This window comes from Helianthus annuus, chromosome 3 (assembly GCF_002127325.2).
Source record: "Helianthus annuus cultivar XRQ/B chromosome 3, HanXRQr2.0-SUNRISE, whole genome shotgun sequence".
Taxonomy (NCBI): domain Eukaryota; kingdom Viridiplantae; phylum Streptophyta; class Magnoliopsida; order Asterales; family Asteraceae; genus Helianthus; species Helianthus annuus.
This window is the reverse complement of record NC_035435.2, coordinates 173,574,273-173,592,828: the sequence shown is the minus strand read 5'-3', so window position 1 is coordinate 173,592,828 and position 18,556 is coordinate 173,574,273. Positions and strand designations below refer to the sequence as shown.

Genomic DNA, 18,556 nt, shown 5'->3' with positions numbered 1-18,556 from the left:
TGTTCGCTTTTATTTATTAAATTTTATATTATTAAGAAAGATATTCTCTTTACGGTAAATAACTTAAAGTTATATTTTTTAAAATTTTCTAATCAATTCATATCTATCTATACTATATAATAAAAGAAACCTGATTTTGGACACGTGTCATTCATTGAAGATGTCTACATTTGTAATTTCCTACCTTTTCATATTTAATATTATTATTTACAAAATTGACACTTTTTTTATTTAGTTTACCCTTATCTCATATTATGAAAAAAAAATATCGATTATTCTATCTCTTATTTTCATATTGCATTTTTTTTTTAAATTTAGTTTGTACTTATCTTTTCTGTTCAAATGGGACAGAAGTAAAATTATTGGGTTTCACATTTGTAATTAGTTATTTTTTTTTATTAAGATGCTATCGTTCTATTTGCTCATGTTCAAAATGATCAGAAAAAAAAAACTCCGTTATTTTTGTTTCTAGGACATCATAATCCTTTTATTTGATTAAATCATTCTAGAAGTTTTAAAACTAAAATATAATCTATCATAATCGAATTCACATTTCAAAACCCTCAAAATTCAACCATTCAATAATCACAATTACTCACACGTATAAGCCCATATATAATCTAACCTACTTTTAATAAAGGATTCCAATTAATTCTACGTGAAATTTATAAAGACTTTTTGTTATACACTTAATTTCATATATAATCTAATCTAACTTTTAATAATGTATATATGTGTGGAGCTCGGAGGGCAAAAGTGAAATTTCACTAATTTTAACGTTATTTCACTAAATTTGTGAAAATAACGTTAAAAGCGGCGGACGGTTAATCATGCATTATCATCATGTGGTGGCGTTGATAGCAGAAAGACAAAAGGAAACATGCACTAATCGGTCTTTGTCCCGATTGCTAAGTGTTATGTGCCTTATGTCCAAAGCTTGATGCAAAACTACTATCGAGTTAGGGGTCTTACTAAAAGAAGCCTCTACATCTTACTCTCCTCAGACCCTACATTAGCTTTGCTATTTGTGGGATTTACTGAGTATGATGATGATGATGATTTAGTGTATATAATTAGATTTATTCAACCCGTATAATACACAGGGTTAATAAAGATATATTTTTTTATTATTTAGTTTATAAAATTACATTTATCCAACCCGTGTAATATACAAGATTATAAAATTACATTAATTTAACCCGTGTAATACACAGTGTTTTTAAAGATATAATTTTTTTTATTATTTAGTGTATATAATAAATTTATTCAACCCGTACAATATACGTGTTTTTATTATTTGGTATATAAAATTACATTTATTCAGTATAATACATGAGGTTCTTAGAGATATAATTTTTTTATTTAATATATAAAATTACATTTGTTCAACCCGTGTAATAAACGAGATTTTTAAAGAATAATTGTTTTAATTTAGTATATAAAATTACATTTATTCAACCCGTGTAATACATGGGGTTCTAACCTAGTTATCATATATAACGGATTAGGATTATTGTAAGAAGTGTAAGAAGAATTTATAACCCCCCCCCCACCACCCCCACCCTAGTTATCATATATAACGGATTAGGATCAAATACAAAGGATCCTTATTGTAAGAAGTGTAAGAAGCATTTATAACCCCCATACTTCCAAAAAAACCAACCCCCCCCCCACCCACCATCCCTCAAAAATCTAAAAAAAAACTAAACACCCACCCCCACCACCACCCAAAAACCTAAACCCCACCCCCGGTAAAAAAAAAAAAAATTGGGGTGGGTGATGGGGTAGGGTCGGGTGGGGGTGGGGGTGGATGTTTAGATTTTGGGTGGTGATGTAGTGGGTTTAGTTTAGATTATTGGACACTTGTCACTCTATAAATTCTTTTTACACTTCTTACAATTAGAAGTCTTTGTAGAATAACTTAACCCACAGTTTATAAATAAGATATTAAAAAATATTAATGTGTAGACATGATAAATCCTAGAATAGAAAGGAGACAAAGCCTCACCACCAAAGCCTATTACCAAAATGGAAAGATAAGTTAACAAGTGGGAAGTAATGAGTGGTTGGTGTTGTAGCTTTTATGGTTGCCAAAAAAACAAAAGTTTTGAATGATAGACACCGACTTTGATGTTGCTATACAAACCGACTTTGATGCTGCTAATACAAAATGCTTTTTTTTTTGCCGTTCAAAAAAAAAAAAAAAAAAAAAAAAAACAAAATGTTTTTTCTTTCAATTCAATAAGTGTGATGTTGCTGAGTAAATTACGATCTGGCCCCTGTTTTTATATCATTTTTACACTTTTAGTCCAATTTTTTTTTTTTTTAACATCTGAGCCTTCAACATCTTTTTTTCTAACCCTTTTGGCCCCTAACACTAACCCCATCCATTAAATGTTAGGGGCCAAAAGGGTTAGAAAAAAGACGTTAGGGGCCAAAAGGGTTAGAAAAAAAGACGTTTGGGGCTCAGATATAAAAAAAATTCTTTTTTAGGCTAAAAGGGTAAAAGTGATATAATAACAAAGGCCAAATTCGTAATTTACTCAATGTTGCTATACAAAATGTTTTTTCTTTCAATTCAATAAGCGCAAGACCGTCAATCACCTCGGCAATCTCATAACTTTCTAATATGAAGGTTACGGGTTTGAGTTTCACCTGACGCAAAATTGCTCTGAGTGAGCCAAGAATTCTTCCACAGTGGACTTTCAGACTATGAATTTCCTCTGAAATGGTAGCGAACCAGGTTACCAACGTCGTCTGCGTTTGCAAGTCAGTGATATTTATCTGGGTGATTAGATTTTTATTGATCATTAAAAAAAGTAGTATCAAGACCCTAGAAGATAAAAAGGAGTATTAAGACCAAACACGACATTTAGGCGTTGTGGAAATAAATAGCATTGTCACCATAGAGACCAATCTAAACTACATTTTAGTTGCATTATACTTTTAAAGATCAAATTAACCTAAATCTCATATGTGCATATATAGTTCAAAGATATTGATAATGATGTCATGATTATTAGAATTTAAATCGTGAATATGAGATAGCCCACATTGGACCACTTATAAACTATCTATTTATTATTTGAAAAAGAGAGATAATTTTGTACTTTAGAACACATTCTCATTATGTGACCCTCAACTTCCGATTATTATTTATACATGCAATGCACTTCCTAATGTGAAATTTTATGAAATAACAAGTAATCAAAAATAACAACTGATCAACACACGAAATAGCGACAAAAACAGGTGACAAAACTCTTATTAAACCAACCCAAAATATTTGCCCCCCAAATACCCAATGATCTTACAACTGTAAGATCTAATCAACAACAAGTACAGAAGTACATAGATGATCATCCACTGATGATCATCAGAACAAGAATACAACAAATCCAGAAGAACAATCTCAACTGAGATTGTTCGTACAAACCCTAAACGAAAACAAGAACAAGAGAGAGAAGTAAATCTGATCAACTAAATCATTGAAGAGAGAGACAAAGTATATATACTCCAATCTTCCACTCAAGTCCAGAACTATCAACAGCTTACACGAACAGTCCTCCAATTTACAACCAGCCCCTTAGATATTTCTGTAACAACAACCAGGCTCAAACAACCCATAAGCCCAATAACAACCACATAAGCCCAATAACAAACTAATAACAACCAAACCAACGAATGAAAATGATAATAAGCCCAAACTGAATATGTAACAATATGTAACATATGTAACAATAGACACTTATTTTAACATCCCCCCTTCATTCGATTGGTTTAAACATGTCAATCAAACCAAGTTGATTACAAAATAATTCATGCTGATCACTGGTAAGACCTTTGGTAAGAATGTCAGCAAGCTGATTTTCTGTATCAATCTTGACAGTTCTTATAACACCATCAGCCAACTTTTCTCTCAAGAAATGAAGATCCAACTCAAATCTAAAAAATAAAACCAAGATCAACAAACAAATATCAACAATCAAATGTGCCGGTCCTCACTACCCCGACTTCAACTAATCAACCAATCAACAAAAAGAAAAAAGAGAGGGGGAGAATAGCCTCACAGTGGGTGCAACTAGATCTGAAGTATTGTAACAACAGATCTAGAATCAACAACAACCAATAAAACACTACTGGTCAGTTTGCCCTAAATCTTCAAGGATTTAGAGACCAACACAGAGTGTTTTCACCAAGAACGAGGAGAACCTTCACACTTCCAATAAAACCCTAGCTAGGGTTTCAGGCACAAGAATCGAAGCACAACTCCAAGATCAAGATGATCTATCCAGAACAATAGCCAGATCTGTAACTTCAAACAGACCTGGGCACAAATCAACAAAAAATCAGCAAATCACAGCGGAATAACGACAGATCCAGAGCCTATAGCTCTGATACCATGTGAAATTTTATGAAATAACAAGTAATCAAAAATAACAACTGATCAACACACGAAATAGCGACAAAAACAGGTGACAAAACTCTTATTAAACCAACCCAAAATATTTGCCCCCCAAATACCCAATGATCTTACAACTGTAAGATCTAATCAACAACAAGTACAGAAGTACATAGATGATCATCCACTGATGATCATCAGAACAAGAATACAACAAATCCAGAAGAACAATCTCAACTGAGATTGTTCGTACAAACCCTAAACGAAAACAAGAACAAGAGAGAGAAGTAAATCTGATCAACTAAATCATTGAAGAGAGAGACAAAGTATATATACTCCAATCTTCCACTCAAGTCCAGAACTATCAACAGCTTACACGAACAGTCCTCCAATTTACAACCAGCCCCTTAGATATTTCTGTAACAACAACCAGGCTCAAACAACCCATAAGCCCAATAACAACCACATAAGCCCAATAACAAACTAATAACAACCAAACCAACGAATGAAAATGATAATAAGCCCAAACTGAATATGTAACAATATGTAACATATGTAACAATAGACACTTATTTTAACACCTAATATTCCATTTACATGGTGAGAGAACGTACTAAATCTACATGTATCTTATCTACACAATTCACCAACTTGTAACTTCCTTTACTCAAATGTACTTATTTATGTATGTAACAATTTATACGGAGGAATTTATATGTGATAGGAAGTAGGAACCATAAGTAAGAATGTAATGAACTGATGGAGTGTTTAGTATCTCTAGATGATGTTTTGGATAGATTTCAAAAAAATGAAAAACCCGTAATGACGTTTGACGTGTTTTTGATGATTACATAAATTTTAGTTTGATGTTCTTTTGTCTTACATGACCCGGCCCGATCCGACCCGCTATGAACCAATTTTTTTATATAGCTAAGGGCCTAAAATCTTTAAAAATATTTCGCACTCTCAGGAAAAAAATTCATAGGTCCGCCATTGATGCATATACATAGACATGCATGGACAGACACCACTAAGGGGACCGGGTCTAACCACCCTAATTTTTTTTTTTTAAATATGTATGTCACATGTATAGAAATATAAATGGCAAGTCTTTTAACTTACTAGTTGACGGAAAGGGAAATTATTAATCTTGTTTTCCTTTAACCTAACCTTAGGCATTTGAACCTCGACTTGGCGTAAATTTTGTCACTTATCTTTACCTCCTAATAGAAGTCCCTAAAATACTGGCGGACACATAATGAAATGATTAATCTTGTTTCCTCTTAATCAAAGGCTAGACGTTTGAACTTCCATTTGAAACATTTTTTTTATCTGTCTGTTTTTTCTAAGTATGGTCTCTTAAGTACCTCCGTTCTTTTTTAACATATCCCAGCGGAAGCACGATTCAGTCCGGTAAAGAATTTCGACATCTAGACTTAACAAAAATCAAAACGAATAGTTATAACCAAATGGAAAGACTCATTGTATTGTATAAGTATAACATGCATATAAATATATACATGAGACTATATAAATTAAAACATGTGAAACCTTGGGTACCATAAACATAAAACAATATAAAGATAAGGGGCATATAGAATAGTAAATTTGTGTGACCATCCACAAATTTCCACGTATGCATGTGAATGGGGACGCATGTCATTAAGATAGCTTCTCTTATTGTTATATTCTGTTCAGTTGAGAAGCATCAATCGGTTTTAAAGTTTACAGGTCAGTCAACTCTCTCTCTCTCTCTCTCTCTCTCTCTCAATCTCTGAAATATGAACTTGAATGATTAATTTTTATATATAAAGTGGCCTAATTGTTGTGTTGAATTCTCATGTTTAAATGTTGTTTTACATTAAAGAATATTAATGATCCATTGCATGGCTTGATTTATGTATTGTAACTTATTTCTTCATTTTACTTGGATTCAAACATACCTCTAGGTATGATGTATTATTAGCCAATTATATATATAGGGATACAATAATGATAATTACAAAGGAAATCAAATAGGCCTCGCAGGCGGTGTGCGCACATAATGTATATGTGTGGGTGCTTTGGGGGTGAAAGCAAAATTGCATTTATTTTAACGTTATTTTACTAATTTTTTTGAAAATAACGTTAAAGTGGAGGACGGTTAATCATGCATCATGTGGTGGTATTGATAGCCAAAAGACAGGGGTATATGCACTAATTGGTCTTTGTAACGATTGTAGAGTGTTACGTGCTTTAGGTCTAAGGTTTGATGTAAAACTACTGTTGAGACGGGGTCGCATTGGAAGCAGCCTCTCTATTCGTAGGGGTAGATGTAAGGCTGTCTACGTCTTACCCTTCTCAGACTCTACTTTAGCTTTGCTATTGGTGGGATTTACTGAGTATGCAAATAATGTATATATGTGGGTGCTTTGGGGGTGAAAGCAAAACTATATTTATTTTAACGTTATTTTACTAATTTCGTTAAAATAACGTTAAAGTGGAGGACGGTTAATCATGTATCATGTGGTGGTATTGATAGCCAAAAGACAGGGGTACATGCATTAATTGGTCTTTGTACCGATTGTAGAGTGTTACGTGCTTTAGGTCTAAGGCTTGATGCAAAACTACTATCGAGCCAGGGTCTAATTGGAAGCAGCCTTTCTATTCCTATGGGTAGAGGTAAGGTTGCCTACATCATACACTCCTCAGACTCTACTTTAGCTTTGCAATTGGTGAGATTTACTGAGTATGATGATGACAAAGGAAATCAAATCAAATCATTATCAGGATAATGATGGAGATCAGAGTCGTCTCCGAGAATTTGAAAGCCCAGTGCCAGTAGAAAAAAAATGGCCCCTAGAATAGTAGAACTCGAATCATTCCGATACATATTGATACTCCACAAGTTTTTCTTTTTTTTTTTAATTTCATGCTAGTTAATTAGATATTTAATTCAGGTTTAAGTTTTGAAATTTTGGGCCGCCTAAAAAACGGCCCCATGCGGCCACACCACTCGCACACCTTCTTTTATGTAATTTGGGACTTCCAATGTCTAGCTGGCCCCATTTTTTGGTAATAAAAGTGTCGTTGGTTGTTAAAAAAAAAGGATAATTACAATAAATCCTAACTATTTATTTATCGTTGGATCCGTACTATAGTTCTCTTTCACTTTCCATAGAAAAGTTGAGAAATTTTGTGAAACATTAATGTTAGACCTTTAATATTTGAGTAAACTGCCATTTTGGTCCCTGTGGTTTGGTCACTTTTGCCACTTTAGTCCAAAACTCAAACTTTTTGCATCTGAGTCCCTGTGGTTTCAGTTTTATTGCCATTTTGGTCCAAAAATGAAATCATGTCATATTTGTCTTATAAAATCCTGCAAATTTTGTCATTTTCCGCAGGGGCAAAATGATCATTTCTTTTTATAAATAAATACCATATTTTATAAGACAAATATGACCTGATTTGCCTTTGAGGAAAATGACAAAATTACAGGATTTTATAAGACAAATATGATCTGATATTATTTTTGGACCAAAATGGCAATAAAACTGAAACCACAGGGACCAGATGCAAAAAGTTTGAGTTTTGCACTAAAGTGGCAAAAGTGACCAAACCACAAGGACCAAAATGGCAGTTTACTCTTAATATTTTAGACAATTAGTTCTTATACATTGTTGCAAGTCAAATGAAATCTCAAAGTTACAGTTTCAGGATTTCTCTTTGGATGCAACATTTGATCAATGACAAACTAGTTTAATACCCGTCCGTTGGACGGCTTACGCTAACAGTGTAACAAACAAAGATAATGTATATTGAGGGTGTTCAGCAACGCTTTTCCTTTTCTTCTTTTCCATATCCTTTTTTGAAAAGGTTGCAACCATCTAACTTTTTCTTTTCTTCTTTGCAAACCACTAAACCTCGTTCTCAAAACACATTATCCAAAAACTATAAAAATGACCTATTAACTTTTAAGAGGTCAAAAACTTAAAAGGAGCTCAAAATAAGCAATCTCAAACACCCACATTAAGTGGACACAAATCTAAACAACATTATAAACAAAAGCACCATTTTTAACTTATAAAAGGAAAACGAACGTGAACAGTGTACAACCACACACAATATAAAATAAAAATGACAGAGTGGCAAAACATGAAATGGTGTCATTTTAATAAGTTTAGTATATTCACTAATTACGATCTTGAAGTCACCAAAAACCAAGATGTGCCTTTCATGTTTTGGCCACTCTTTGTATTCGAAGTTTTCAATTTGGAAACGGCTTAATACAAACATGTTGCCAACCAAATTCATGTCATCGTAAAAGTGAGTTAAAGATGCTGGGATGAATGTGGCTACTTTTTGTCTCTGAAAGATGAAGAGATTTTTAGTGATTTAAGTAAGAAATAAATTTTTATTTAAAAAGAAAGAAAAATGACACTTACGGCTTGATCGAGAAAGATAACCAATAATTTGTTTTCACCAGCGATAGACAAAACAAAGTCGACCCAAACGAATGTAACGGTATACCAAACTCCGTATTGTGTGAGAGATGAAAAATAGTCAACAATGGAATGCACATCCATTATCAATTAGACCTACAACTTTAATGTTATATGACAAAAAACAAAAATTGAATGTGTTGTTATAATTGTAGTAGTTGAAGATATTGATTTGAAAATTTATAACTTATACGAATTCAAAATAAGGTTAACATATTATTTTATTATAAAAACATAATTTAATCCCTTTAAGAATATTATATTTATTGTGCCTTTGGGATGCTATACATAATTCAAATTAAGGTCAATTTATTATTGGGTAAGTTGAAAGTCGGGAGTGGTACGGTAAAAATCATTGTTATTGGTCAATTGGTGAAAGTTAAGATTATTTAAATCCAATATCCCTATAATGTATATCAAAATTCTCAGTCAATGTCACATGTTTGTGTAATTTTATTTTATAAGTAGGCCTTCAAAATTATAGGATATTATTAATAGGTCTCTATAACCTTACTAAATTCTAATATATTTGATTTTACCCAACTCGTTTTGTTGGACTCGGTTTTACCCGACATGTACTTAACCCCGGTTTTACCCGACATGTACTTTACTAAATTCTAATATATTTGATTTTACCCAACTCGTTTTGTTGGCACATAAAAAATGGAAATAGAAATAATAATAATTGGGCTCATAATCTCTAACCTAACAAAATGAGTTTGATTTACACTTGGCCCAACCCATTTATTCAACCTAAATATATAAGTGAGTGTGTTATAATAAAAACCCTAAAACCATAGAGACACATTCAGCAGCCGACATCATCTTTCAGCCCTCTGGTTTCTCTGTCCGATCATCGGCGACCGGTACCGGTTACGGCCGGCTACCGGCGTCCCGTGCTTGCTCGCATGTCGCCACACAACCCCAAGCTCCGTCTTCATCTTAACTCGCCGCACATACGCTGCCCTGTCCAGAGAGAGAGAGAGAGAGAGAGAGAGAGAGAGAGAGATCGGAGAACGGGAGAGATCGGAGATCGGAGCACATACGCGGCGACTTTAATTCCTTCCGACAAGTTCACCGGTAAAACATGGTGGTGTTCTTGATGAAATAATCCAATCATTGCAACATCAAGTTGAGGTAATTCTTGTTGTTAAGTTACTTGGAAGATCTTTTGTTTTCTCAATACCCTAATATCTAATCAAACGCCTATCACCATGCTAACCCTTGAAAGTTTTTGTTTGTTGATTTTTTGAGAATTTGTAATATATGTATGTGTATATATTCTGTCTGTGTATATATGCATCGTGAAATAGTATGATTTGGGACATGGTCTATAAACATGTATATTAAAATGATACTAATATGATATAAGTTTTGGGTTCATGTACTTCTTGATAATCTGTAGAGTTAGATGGTTAATTCTTATTCAAATTAATTGTTTATCTGTGCTGCTAAAAGTTATAAAGTCTTGTATTTTCTTGATTTAAAGGATCTTGATCTCTGGTAATGTCAAAATGTGATGCATTTGACCTCAAAAGTCAAAGGGTATTTTGTTTTCTCAAAGGAAAGCAGGTTGCTTTTTGAGTTAAATTTAATTTTCACAATTTAAAGACTTTGTGTTGATGTTAAAAGTTTACTGATAATCTTGATCAGGGCCGTCTTCAAAAATCACGAAAGAATTTTTGGCCCTGTGCGTGATAAAAATTTTGGGACCTATTCATTAATCCATTATGTTTGTTTATTGATTTTGCCCAAGTCGTTAATCCATTACACACTAAAACAGTTGGTCTTTTGAATTTGATTGGTAAAAACAGTTGAGCTTTAACGTTTTCGGTTCATAAATATAGGCCCTTTAAGATTTTTCATTTAAAAACATACAAATTTTTTAAAATATGTACATAAAAAAAAACTTAAAATTTTTTTCGGGCCCTAGATCATGTTATTTATCTGTAAGGGCCTATTTTTTTTTATAAATCAAACGATACCATCAAAAGATATAAACAAAAAACAAAAGATTGTTATTTTTTCTCATGTTTCCCTTACACTTCTCTCTACATGCAAATTAAGCTTGAACCAATGGTGAATACATGAATTTTGAATAAGGGGCAAGATATGGGTCGGTCAAAATAGGGTGAATATATGCGGACTCAAAGCGCTATTATTTTTAAGTAATTATATATTTATCTCAATAAAAAATAATAAAAATTAACTAACAATTGAACAATTTTGATATAAAATGTAACTTGAACAATCATTTTTTATAGACTTCGTTAGGGCTGGATAATATCATTTAAATAATTACAAATATATATGTTGATACTTGATTTGATGGGATTTTGTAAACGTAGGTATGATATTTGAATATTTATTGTTGTATTGTTCAAGTAAAAGAATAATATAATACATATGTTGAATTGGTGAAAAAGGATATGATGTTGTAGGGGCTTTTGTTTTCATATGTGATATTTGGGTTTGTGTAATAGTAATGCAAACAGGTGAAGTCTTTTAATTGTGTGTCTTCAACGTCCACTAAATCTTCTTTTGACTTAACTTTATTTAATGCATTTTAGTTAAAAATTTTCTTTGATTCATAATCCCGTTTATTGTATCATTGATATGAACTGAAAATTAGGAGATTATTATAAAATAAGGTTGAAGTAAAACTCTTTAATGTGGTATTGTATGCTGGGATAAAGAAAATTAAACGAATGTTTCGTATTAAATAAAAGATTTTCGTATCTGATAATCTTATACAGTGATGCTAAAGAGAATGATAATCAATATTCTGCCGCAACGCGCGGGTTAACGTTAACTCGTTTTTTTTATAAATCAAACGATACCATCAAAAGATATAAACAAAAAACAAAAGATTGTTATTTTTTCTCATGTTTCCCTTACACTTCTCTCTACATGCAAATTAAGCTTGAACCAATGGTGAATACATGAATTTTGAATAAGGGGCAAGATATGGGTCGGTCAAAATAGGGTGAATATATGCGGACTCAAAGCGCTATTAAGCGTAAACCGAATGAAAAAAAAAGTATTGGGCCCCAAATTTTGGGGGCCCAGAGCGGTGGCACACTCTGCACACCCTCTGGGCCGGCCCTGATCTTGATGACCTCAAAAGTCAAAGGGTAGGTCTATTCGCTCAACATAACCTTGATTGCGTTGAGGGGTGTTCTCTCTACTTTACACCATGATTTAGCACTCTATTGTTTAATGAAGTTACTTTCGTGTTTGCCAGGTTTAATTTGGCCGGTCTGACATCAAAGGTCAAGGGTTTGAATGTTCATGTCTTCTCTCAACATAAACTTTGTGAGTATTCTTTTTCAGTTTTATATCATGTTTTGCACCTGTAGGTTTAGTGTAATTTCCCAATTGCCCTTTATATATTATCCTTACATGAATATAGGCAACAACACCTGAGTACAAGGCGTACCGAGAAAGTCATGAGTAATAGTGCCACATTTGTAGAGGTGCGATATAATTAAACCACATCTAATGTCTGGAAAACTTCGTGTCGATTTATTCAAATTTAAGAACCGTCATAAGAACACATCTTTATTTAGTTTATCAAGTTATTAAGCTATTCATTCAACAATATTCCGGTTTAGGATAAAAATATATTTTACTTATATACTTCATTTTCTCTATTAAAAATACTTATATTTTTTTAAAGGATTAAAAATACTTATATACTTCATGTTCTTTATTAAAAATATATCATCCACCTGTAGTAAATGAGTTGGGGGAAAAAGGTTAAATCATCATAATTAAAATTAGCCTAAATAAATAAGTCAAACTCAATCAATCAAGAATAACAAAAGATCATCTAAAAAGTTATCTAGATTTAAATCTATTAGACCTGGAGTGGAGATCATGGGCTCTAAAAAGTAGGAGATCATGGGCACAAAATGTGGAGCAACCCATCAGGTCAGAAAACTGCAAAGGTTTAACCATTTATCATGTTATGTTGATATTATTAATTTGATGTTAAAACTATTAGTAATAAAAGTTTGATTTAATAGTTTACCTCTATATTAGATAATTTAATATAAATTAGCTTTGTGTACACTTAATATAAATTAGCTTTTATTTGTAATGTTGTTCAAAAGTGGCTGGCTATATTTCAGTTTTATGTTACCTAAAAAATGGCCATATTTCAGCAAATCAGTTTTTTTTTTCAGTTAGATTAAATTTAAATTCAAAAGTGGCTGACTATATTTAAGAATGCTTTGAACTTGATAAGCAAATAAGAATGCTTTGTAGATGAAGAACATGCCATTTTTTGGGTAACATAAAATTGAAAAAAAACTGATTTGCTGTAGATGAAGACTCGAGATCTTTTGGACAATTTGGTCCTTTGAAGGGCAGTTACTCGCAGGTGAGTACCTCATAAATGTTGATGTCACTCCTTAATTGCATGATAATAAATAATAATAATAAATATTAATAATAATAATAAAAAAATGTAATAAAATAATAAATAATAATAATAATAATAAATAATAATAATAATAATAATAAATTTTAATATTTTAATAATAATAATAAATAACAATACTAATAATAAAAAATAAAAATAATAATAATAAATAATAATAATAATAATAATTAAATAATAATAATAATACTAATAATAATAATAATAATAATAATAATAATATTATGATAGTTAGTGTTTTATGATAATAATATAAAACTAATAAGAATAATCATAAACATAAGAGTGAAAAAAAAACTGAATTGCTGAAAAATAGCTTCCACATATTTTGTGACTTTGAAAAACCATCCACATTTATGAGTTGTTTTCTTAAAAAAAAAAATTTACATTCAAGCCTGATTAATAACAATTTTCTTTTAAAAATAAAGTATTTCCAATATTTACTTTTAAAATGTTATATGTAGGGTAAAAAATGAGTTAAGGTGTTTAAAACCGAACTTTTGTATTTTACTCACAAATAATTTGTCTTTACACAGAGAATAGCTACATAGTGCGAGAGGGAGATCCGGTAGATGAGATGCTGTTTATAATGCGCGGAGACTTGCTAACTGTGACTACAAATGGTGGAAGAAGGGGCTTCTTTAACTCTAGTAACCTCAAGGCAGGTGACTTTTGTGGAGATGAGCTACTCACATGGGCTTTGGATCCAAACCTGTCTTCGACTCTCCCCCTCTCAACGACAACTGTGAGAGTGATTACAGATGTCGAAGCGTTTTCTCTTAAAGCTAATGACCTCAAGATTGTAGCCTCCCAGTTCAGGAGACTACACAGCAAGCGCTTCCAGCATACGTTTCGGTAATCTTTCTTTACTTAACTTATCATATTTATATACAATCTAAGAGAATGTTAAACTTGTCAGGTACTACTCGCAACATTGGAGGACATGGGGAGCTTGTTTTATACAGGCTGCTTGGCGTAGACATTGTGGGAGGCAGAAGGCCAGGATGCAGTAGCACACACTGCCACCGGTACCTCCCCATGTCTTGGTGCAGCCATCTATGCCTCCAGGTTTGCTGCCAATATATTACACAACTTGAGGAGGACCAACCATTCACTTACTCCTAAATTATTGCCACTGCCACTCAAGCCAGTGGATCCCGATTTTAGCAGGTAGTCTTTTTGAGTCTGTACATTCAGCAAGGCCGGTGCTTTTATATTTTGGGTCTGTCAATATAGAAGGACAATTATACGCTATCGATCTATTGGATTTTATTAGTCGTGGCAAAATAATAAAAATAATAATAATAATAATAATAATAATAATATATAATAAATATTAATAATAATAATAAATTTTAATAATAATAATAATAATAAAAATAATAATAAATAATAATAAAAAATAATAGTTAAAAAATAATAATAATAATAATAATAACAATTTTTTAATAATAACAATAAAAAATAATAAAAATAATAATAATAAATAATAAAAAAAAGAATTAGTGGTGGCAAAATAATAATAATAATAATAATAATAATATATATAATAAATAATAATAATAAATAATAAATAATAAATAATAATAATAATAATAAAAAATTGTAATAATAATAAAAAATAATAATAAAAATAGTAATAATAATAAAAATAATAATAAAAATAGTAATAATAAATAATAATAAAAAATAGTTAAAAATAATAATGATAAATGATAATAATAATAATAATTTTTTTAATAATAATAATAATAATAATAATAATAAAATAATAAAATAATAAAAATAATAATAGTAATAATAGGAATAATAATTATAATAAAAGGTATATTGTAATGACTGTTTTGTTAAAACACTTAATGAATGCCACCCTTAACGAATGCCACCCTCAATACGATTCTAAATTAATGAATGCCACCCTCAATACCATTCTAAATTGTAATAATAATAAAAAATAATAATAAAAATAGTAATAATAAATAATAATAAAAAAAATAGTTAAAAGTAATAATGATAAATAATAATAATAATAATAATAATAAATTTTTTTAATAATAATAATAATAATAATAAATTTTTTTAATAATAATAATAATAAAATAATAAAAATAATAATAGTAATAATAGGAAAATAAGAAAGTCTTGGGGTTAAATTGAAAAGTTGGAAAACTTTAGGTTAAAACTAAAAATGTCAAAAGGTTTAAAATGAGAAACATAAAAACCTTTGGGTTAAAACTTAAAAAAAACAACTTTTTTTTTGAAAAACACTCAATACACATCTTACAACCATCAAAGCAACAAAAATTTGAAAATTTATAGTTTGGAAATAGATACCTCATCACAAGCTGCTCCATGTTTTTTTATTGTTTTCTGCTCATCATCCAAATTAGCAAGTCCCATTTCCTGAAATAAGAAATCAATGAAAATTGATGATCATGAACATATCAAGAGTTATAAGTTTATATTAACGGTATTAACCTGATTACATGCAGGTCCATTATGAAACAACGTTTTCTGCTGCTCATCATCCAGAATGGTAAGTTTCATTTCCTAAAATAAAAAATCAATCAAAATTGTTGATGATAGAAATATCTAAGTTTATATTAAGAGTATCAAATAAAAATAAAAACCTGATAACATTCTGGTCCACTTTTTATGAACGGATTCTGATCCGCATCAGTCAAATTCTTGACGGTGATCTCCTAAAACAACAAAATCAATACAAAAGTTTAGTGTATGTATAGTGACAGTAGCAGGTTTGTAAACAAATGGTTTTACTAACCTTTGCTGTAGTGGCCGATAAAGATGGTAAGGGAGATTGATTTTCATTGGTAGAACACTTTTGGTCGCCTAGTTCGAGTTCAGTTATGCTTTGCTTCATTTTTTTTGCTGAAATGCTTGATCGAATATGTTTGAACTTGTTACAGGCAGGTGCATTATATAGCACAAGATCATGGGCCTAAATTTCTGGAGGAAACTTGCAAGAGGAGTGGAGATCATGGGCCTAAATTTCTGGAACAAAACCACCTGCAGAAAACTGCAAATAACCTCCATTAGAGTGGTTATTTTTGGGAGTTTAAAGGGCTGAGATTTAATCTCAGCATGATCCGACGGTCAAGATGGATTTCAAAGTTAACTCCCACTTAATGGGTTCCATATATATATATAATGTGAAGAAGACGACGAAGAAGAATAGTGATACCGGTGCAGGTGCAAATGCAAAGGCAAATATAATGAACTTTGTGGGGTCCGGTACATTAGCCGAGCTAGTTTGGTCACCACAAACAGGTTTAAACATTAAATTCGCCGACAACAAACCTTGTATTATGCCGGAAGAAGGTCCAAGTGAAACGAGGCGTCTAGACAAGGCTGAGAGTCACGGAAGCATGGAAAGTTGCAGAAGTGCTAATTTATCGACTAAAAGAAAGAAAATACGCAGCGTCGAACAACAATTAATTCTTGGAAGGAAAAGAAACAAGAAACAAGCTGATGAATACGCAACTAAAACCGATCATTCTTTCATGAACTGGATTTCAAACATGTTGAAAGGATTCAAGAGCCGTAACATTTATGATCAAAGGATCGGTGTTAGTAATGAAACGCATAGTCTTGAAAGCAAAGAAAAGGGATTCCAAAATGTTTTTCAGTCTCTTTTTTCGCCAGAAACTATTACACGGATTGAGAATAAATCCATTGGCAGCTCGGTCATAGCCAAAAGACGTAGCCAAGAATCAGTCGTTTACAACATAACAAATGTAGGTAAAGAAGCACCGAAGGGAATGTTTGATACCATAAGGGGGCTTAGATTATCGCGTACTGATATCCACAAGTAAGAAACTTAACCTTTTATTTTCATTTAATTCGCTCGATATTTAAAATATTAACTTTTGTCAATAGTAATATTATGTTACGTTATGTCATGTTAGATGGATGAATTCCAAATCGTCGGTTGCACAACTAGATGGGTTCTTTCTACGGTTGCGGGTTGCAAAACCGGAAGAACGAGCTGAGGGATCAAGATACTATGTTGCCTGCATAACAGGTATGAATGTATGATTACTTAGAAACTAATAAGAATATCGGCATTAATCAAAACCAATGTTTTAAAAACCGGTAAATACCGGCCGGTTATACCGGTATTACCGTTTCCAGATATAAATCCGGTACGGAACACCCGGTAAATAAGTGGAACGGTATAAGGTTTGTACCGGCGGTAAAATCCGGTATACCGGTTTGAAACGTAATACCGGTACCGGCCCAGGGTTATTTTAGTTTGGGTTGTTACTTATTTTTATTATATATTTTACTTATCTTACATAAATTTTTATATATTATGATTATTTGTAACAAAAGTTCTTATTTAATATTGTATGAAACGAAAACAATTGATGTATTCAATACTCAAATAGCTTAAACATATCGTACAATTTCATTTAAAAGAGCTTGTTGGAAAACTGAATAATTTTCGATTATCTTTTGGATTATTTTTTATTATGGATTTACTTTTGTATCATCTTTTAATATGTAATAATGCATTTTTGGATTAACTTTTGAGTTTATGTTTTGATTTATGAAATTTTAGAGTTATCTAGTCAACCCGGTTGAAACGCTCGGTACAACCCGGTTCAACAGGTTGAACCAATTTTTTTTTGCCTAATCCGGTTTGATTTAAAAACCGGTTTTTAAAACATTGTTCAAAACCATTGACATATATCAATGCAGGATTACAATGGGAAACTCAAACTCCATTAAAAGATATGAAGCAATCTATTCGAGTCAAAGTTGGAGGTGTTGAATGCTTTGTTGAAAGTCAACACATCTCTAATTGTGATTTTGTAGAGGTAAATGATGTTAGTTTTAACAAAATAAATTATAGGACAAATCATTTCTCTGATGGTGTCAAACTGATATGAACGTCGTTTTTATAGGACGAACTCGTAGCATGGTGGCAGAAAACATCGGAACATCAAAGGATTCCGGTTGTTAAAGATTTGAAATCCAAGCTGGCTGTGAGGAGAACATTAGGGGTGTAGTTCATGGAAAAAATATGTTAATAAATTGCAGAGGAATATGATACGAAAAACATTGGATTGTGAGTGAAATTGTGCATGTTTGGTCATAAAGAAGAGTGTGTGTTTGGTTAGTTATTTGAAAGAAAAATACATGTAAAGTATTTGAAGTTTGTTGGTTTTGGATCATGATTTATACAATGGTAAGTGTGAAATAAGA

At 31.6% G+C, this 18,556-nt stretch overlaps 1 protein-coding gene and 1 long non-coding RNA gene across 3 annotated transcripts; both read left to right on the top strand.

Annotated features, from left to right (window-relative positions):
- The first annotated feature begins 8,043 nt into the window (after positions 1-8,043).
- On the top strand, positions 8,044-18,556 carry LOC110930965. Of its 2 annotated transcripts, XM_022174354.2 has the most exons (5): positions 8,044-8,135; positions 16,497-17,156; positions 17,254-17,369; positions 18,050-18,168; positions 18,256-18,556. In XM_022174354.2, the coding sequence occupies exons 1-5, from the start codon at positions 8,128-8,130 to the stop codon at positions 18,358-18,360; spliced, it is 1,008 nt and encodes a 335-aa protein (XP_022030046.1). In that variant the 5' UTR covers positions 8,044-8,127; the 3' UTR covers positions 18,361-18,556. The 2 variants fall into 2 exon arrangements, with proteins under 2 accessions (XP_022030046.1, XP_022030045.1); XM_022174353.2 differs by lacking the exon at positions 8,044-8,135 and having other exon boundaries at positions 16,267-17,156.
- LOC110930966 lies at positions 8,142-13,956 on the top strand. The gene is made up of 4 exons (XR_004888970.1): positions 8,142-10,020; positions 12,128-12,198; positions 13,212-13,267; positions 13,864-13,956. It is a non-coding gene; the product is annotated as an uncharacterized LOC110930966 (long non-coding RNA).

What these genes read in the sequence shown, in the direction of transcription:
- LOC110930965 (XM_022174353.2), top strand. Translation starts at nt 16,447, where the DNA reads ATGGATTTCAAAGTTAACTCCCACTTAATGGGTTCCATATATATATAT. An exon ending in TCGCGTACTGATATCCACAA is followed by an intron (nt 17,157 to 17,253) that starts GTAAGAAACTTA and finishes ATGTCATGTTAG; the next exon opens with ATGGATGAATTCCAAATCGT. An exon ending in CTATGTTGCCTGCATAACAG is followed by an intron (nt 17,370 to 18,049) that starts GTATGAATGTAT and finishes ATATCAATGCAG; the next exon opens with GATTACAATGGGAAACTCAA.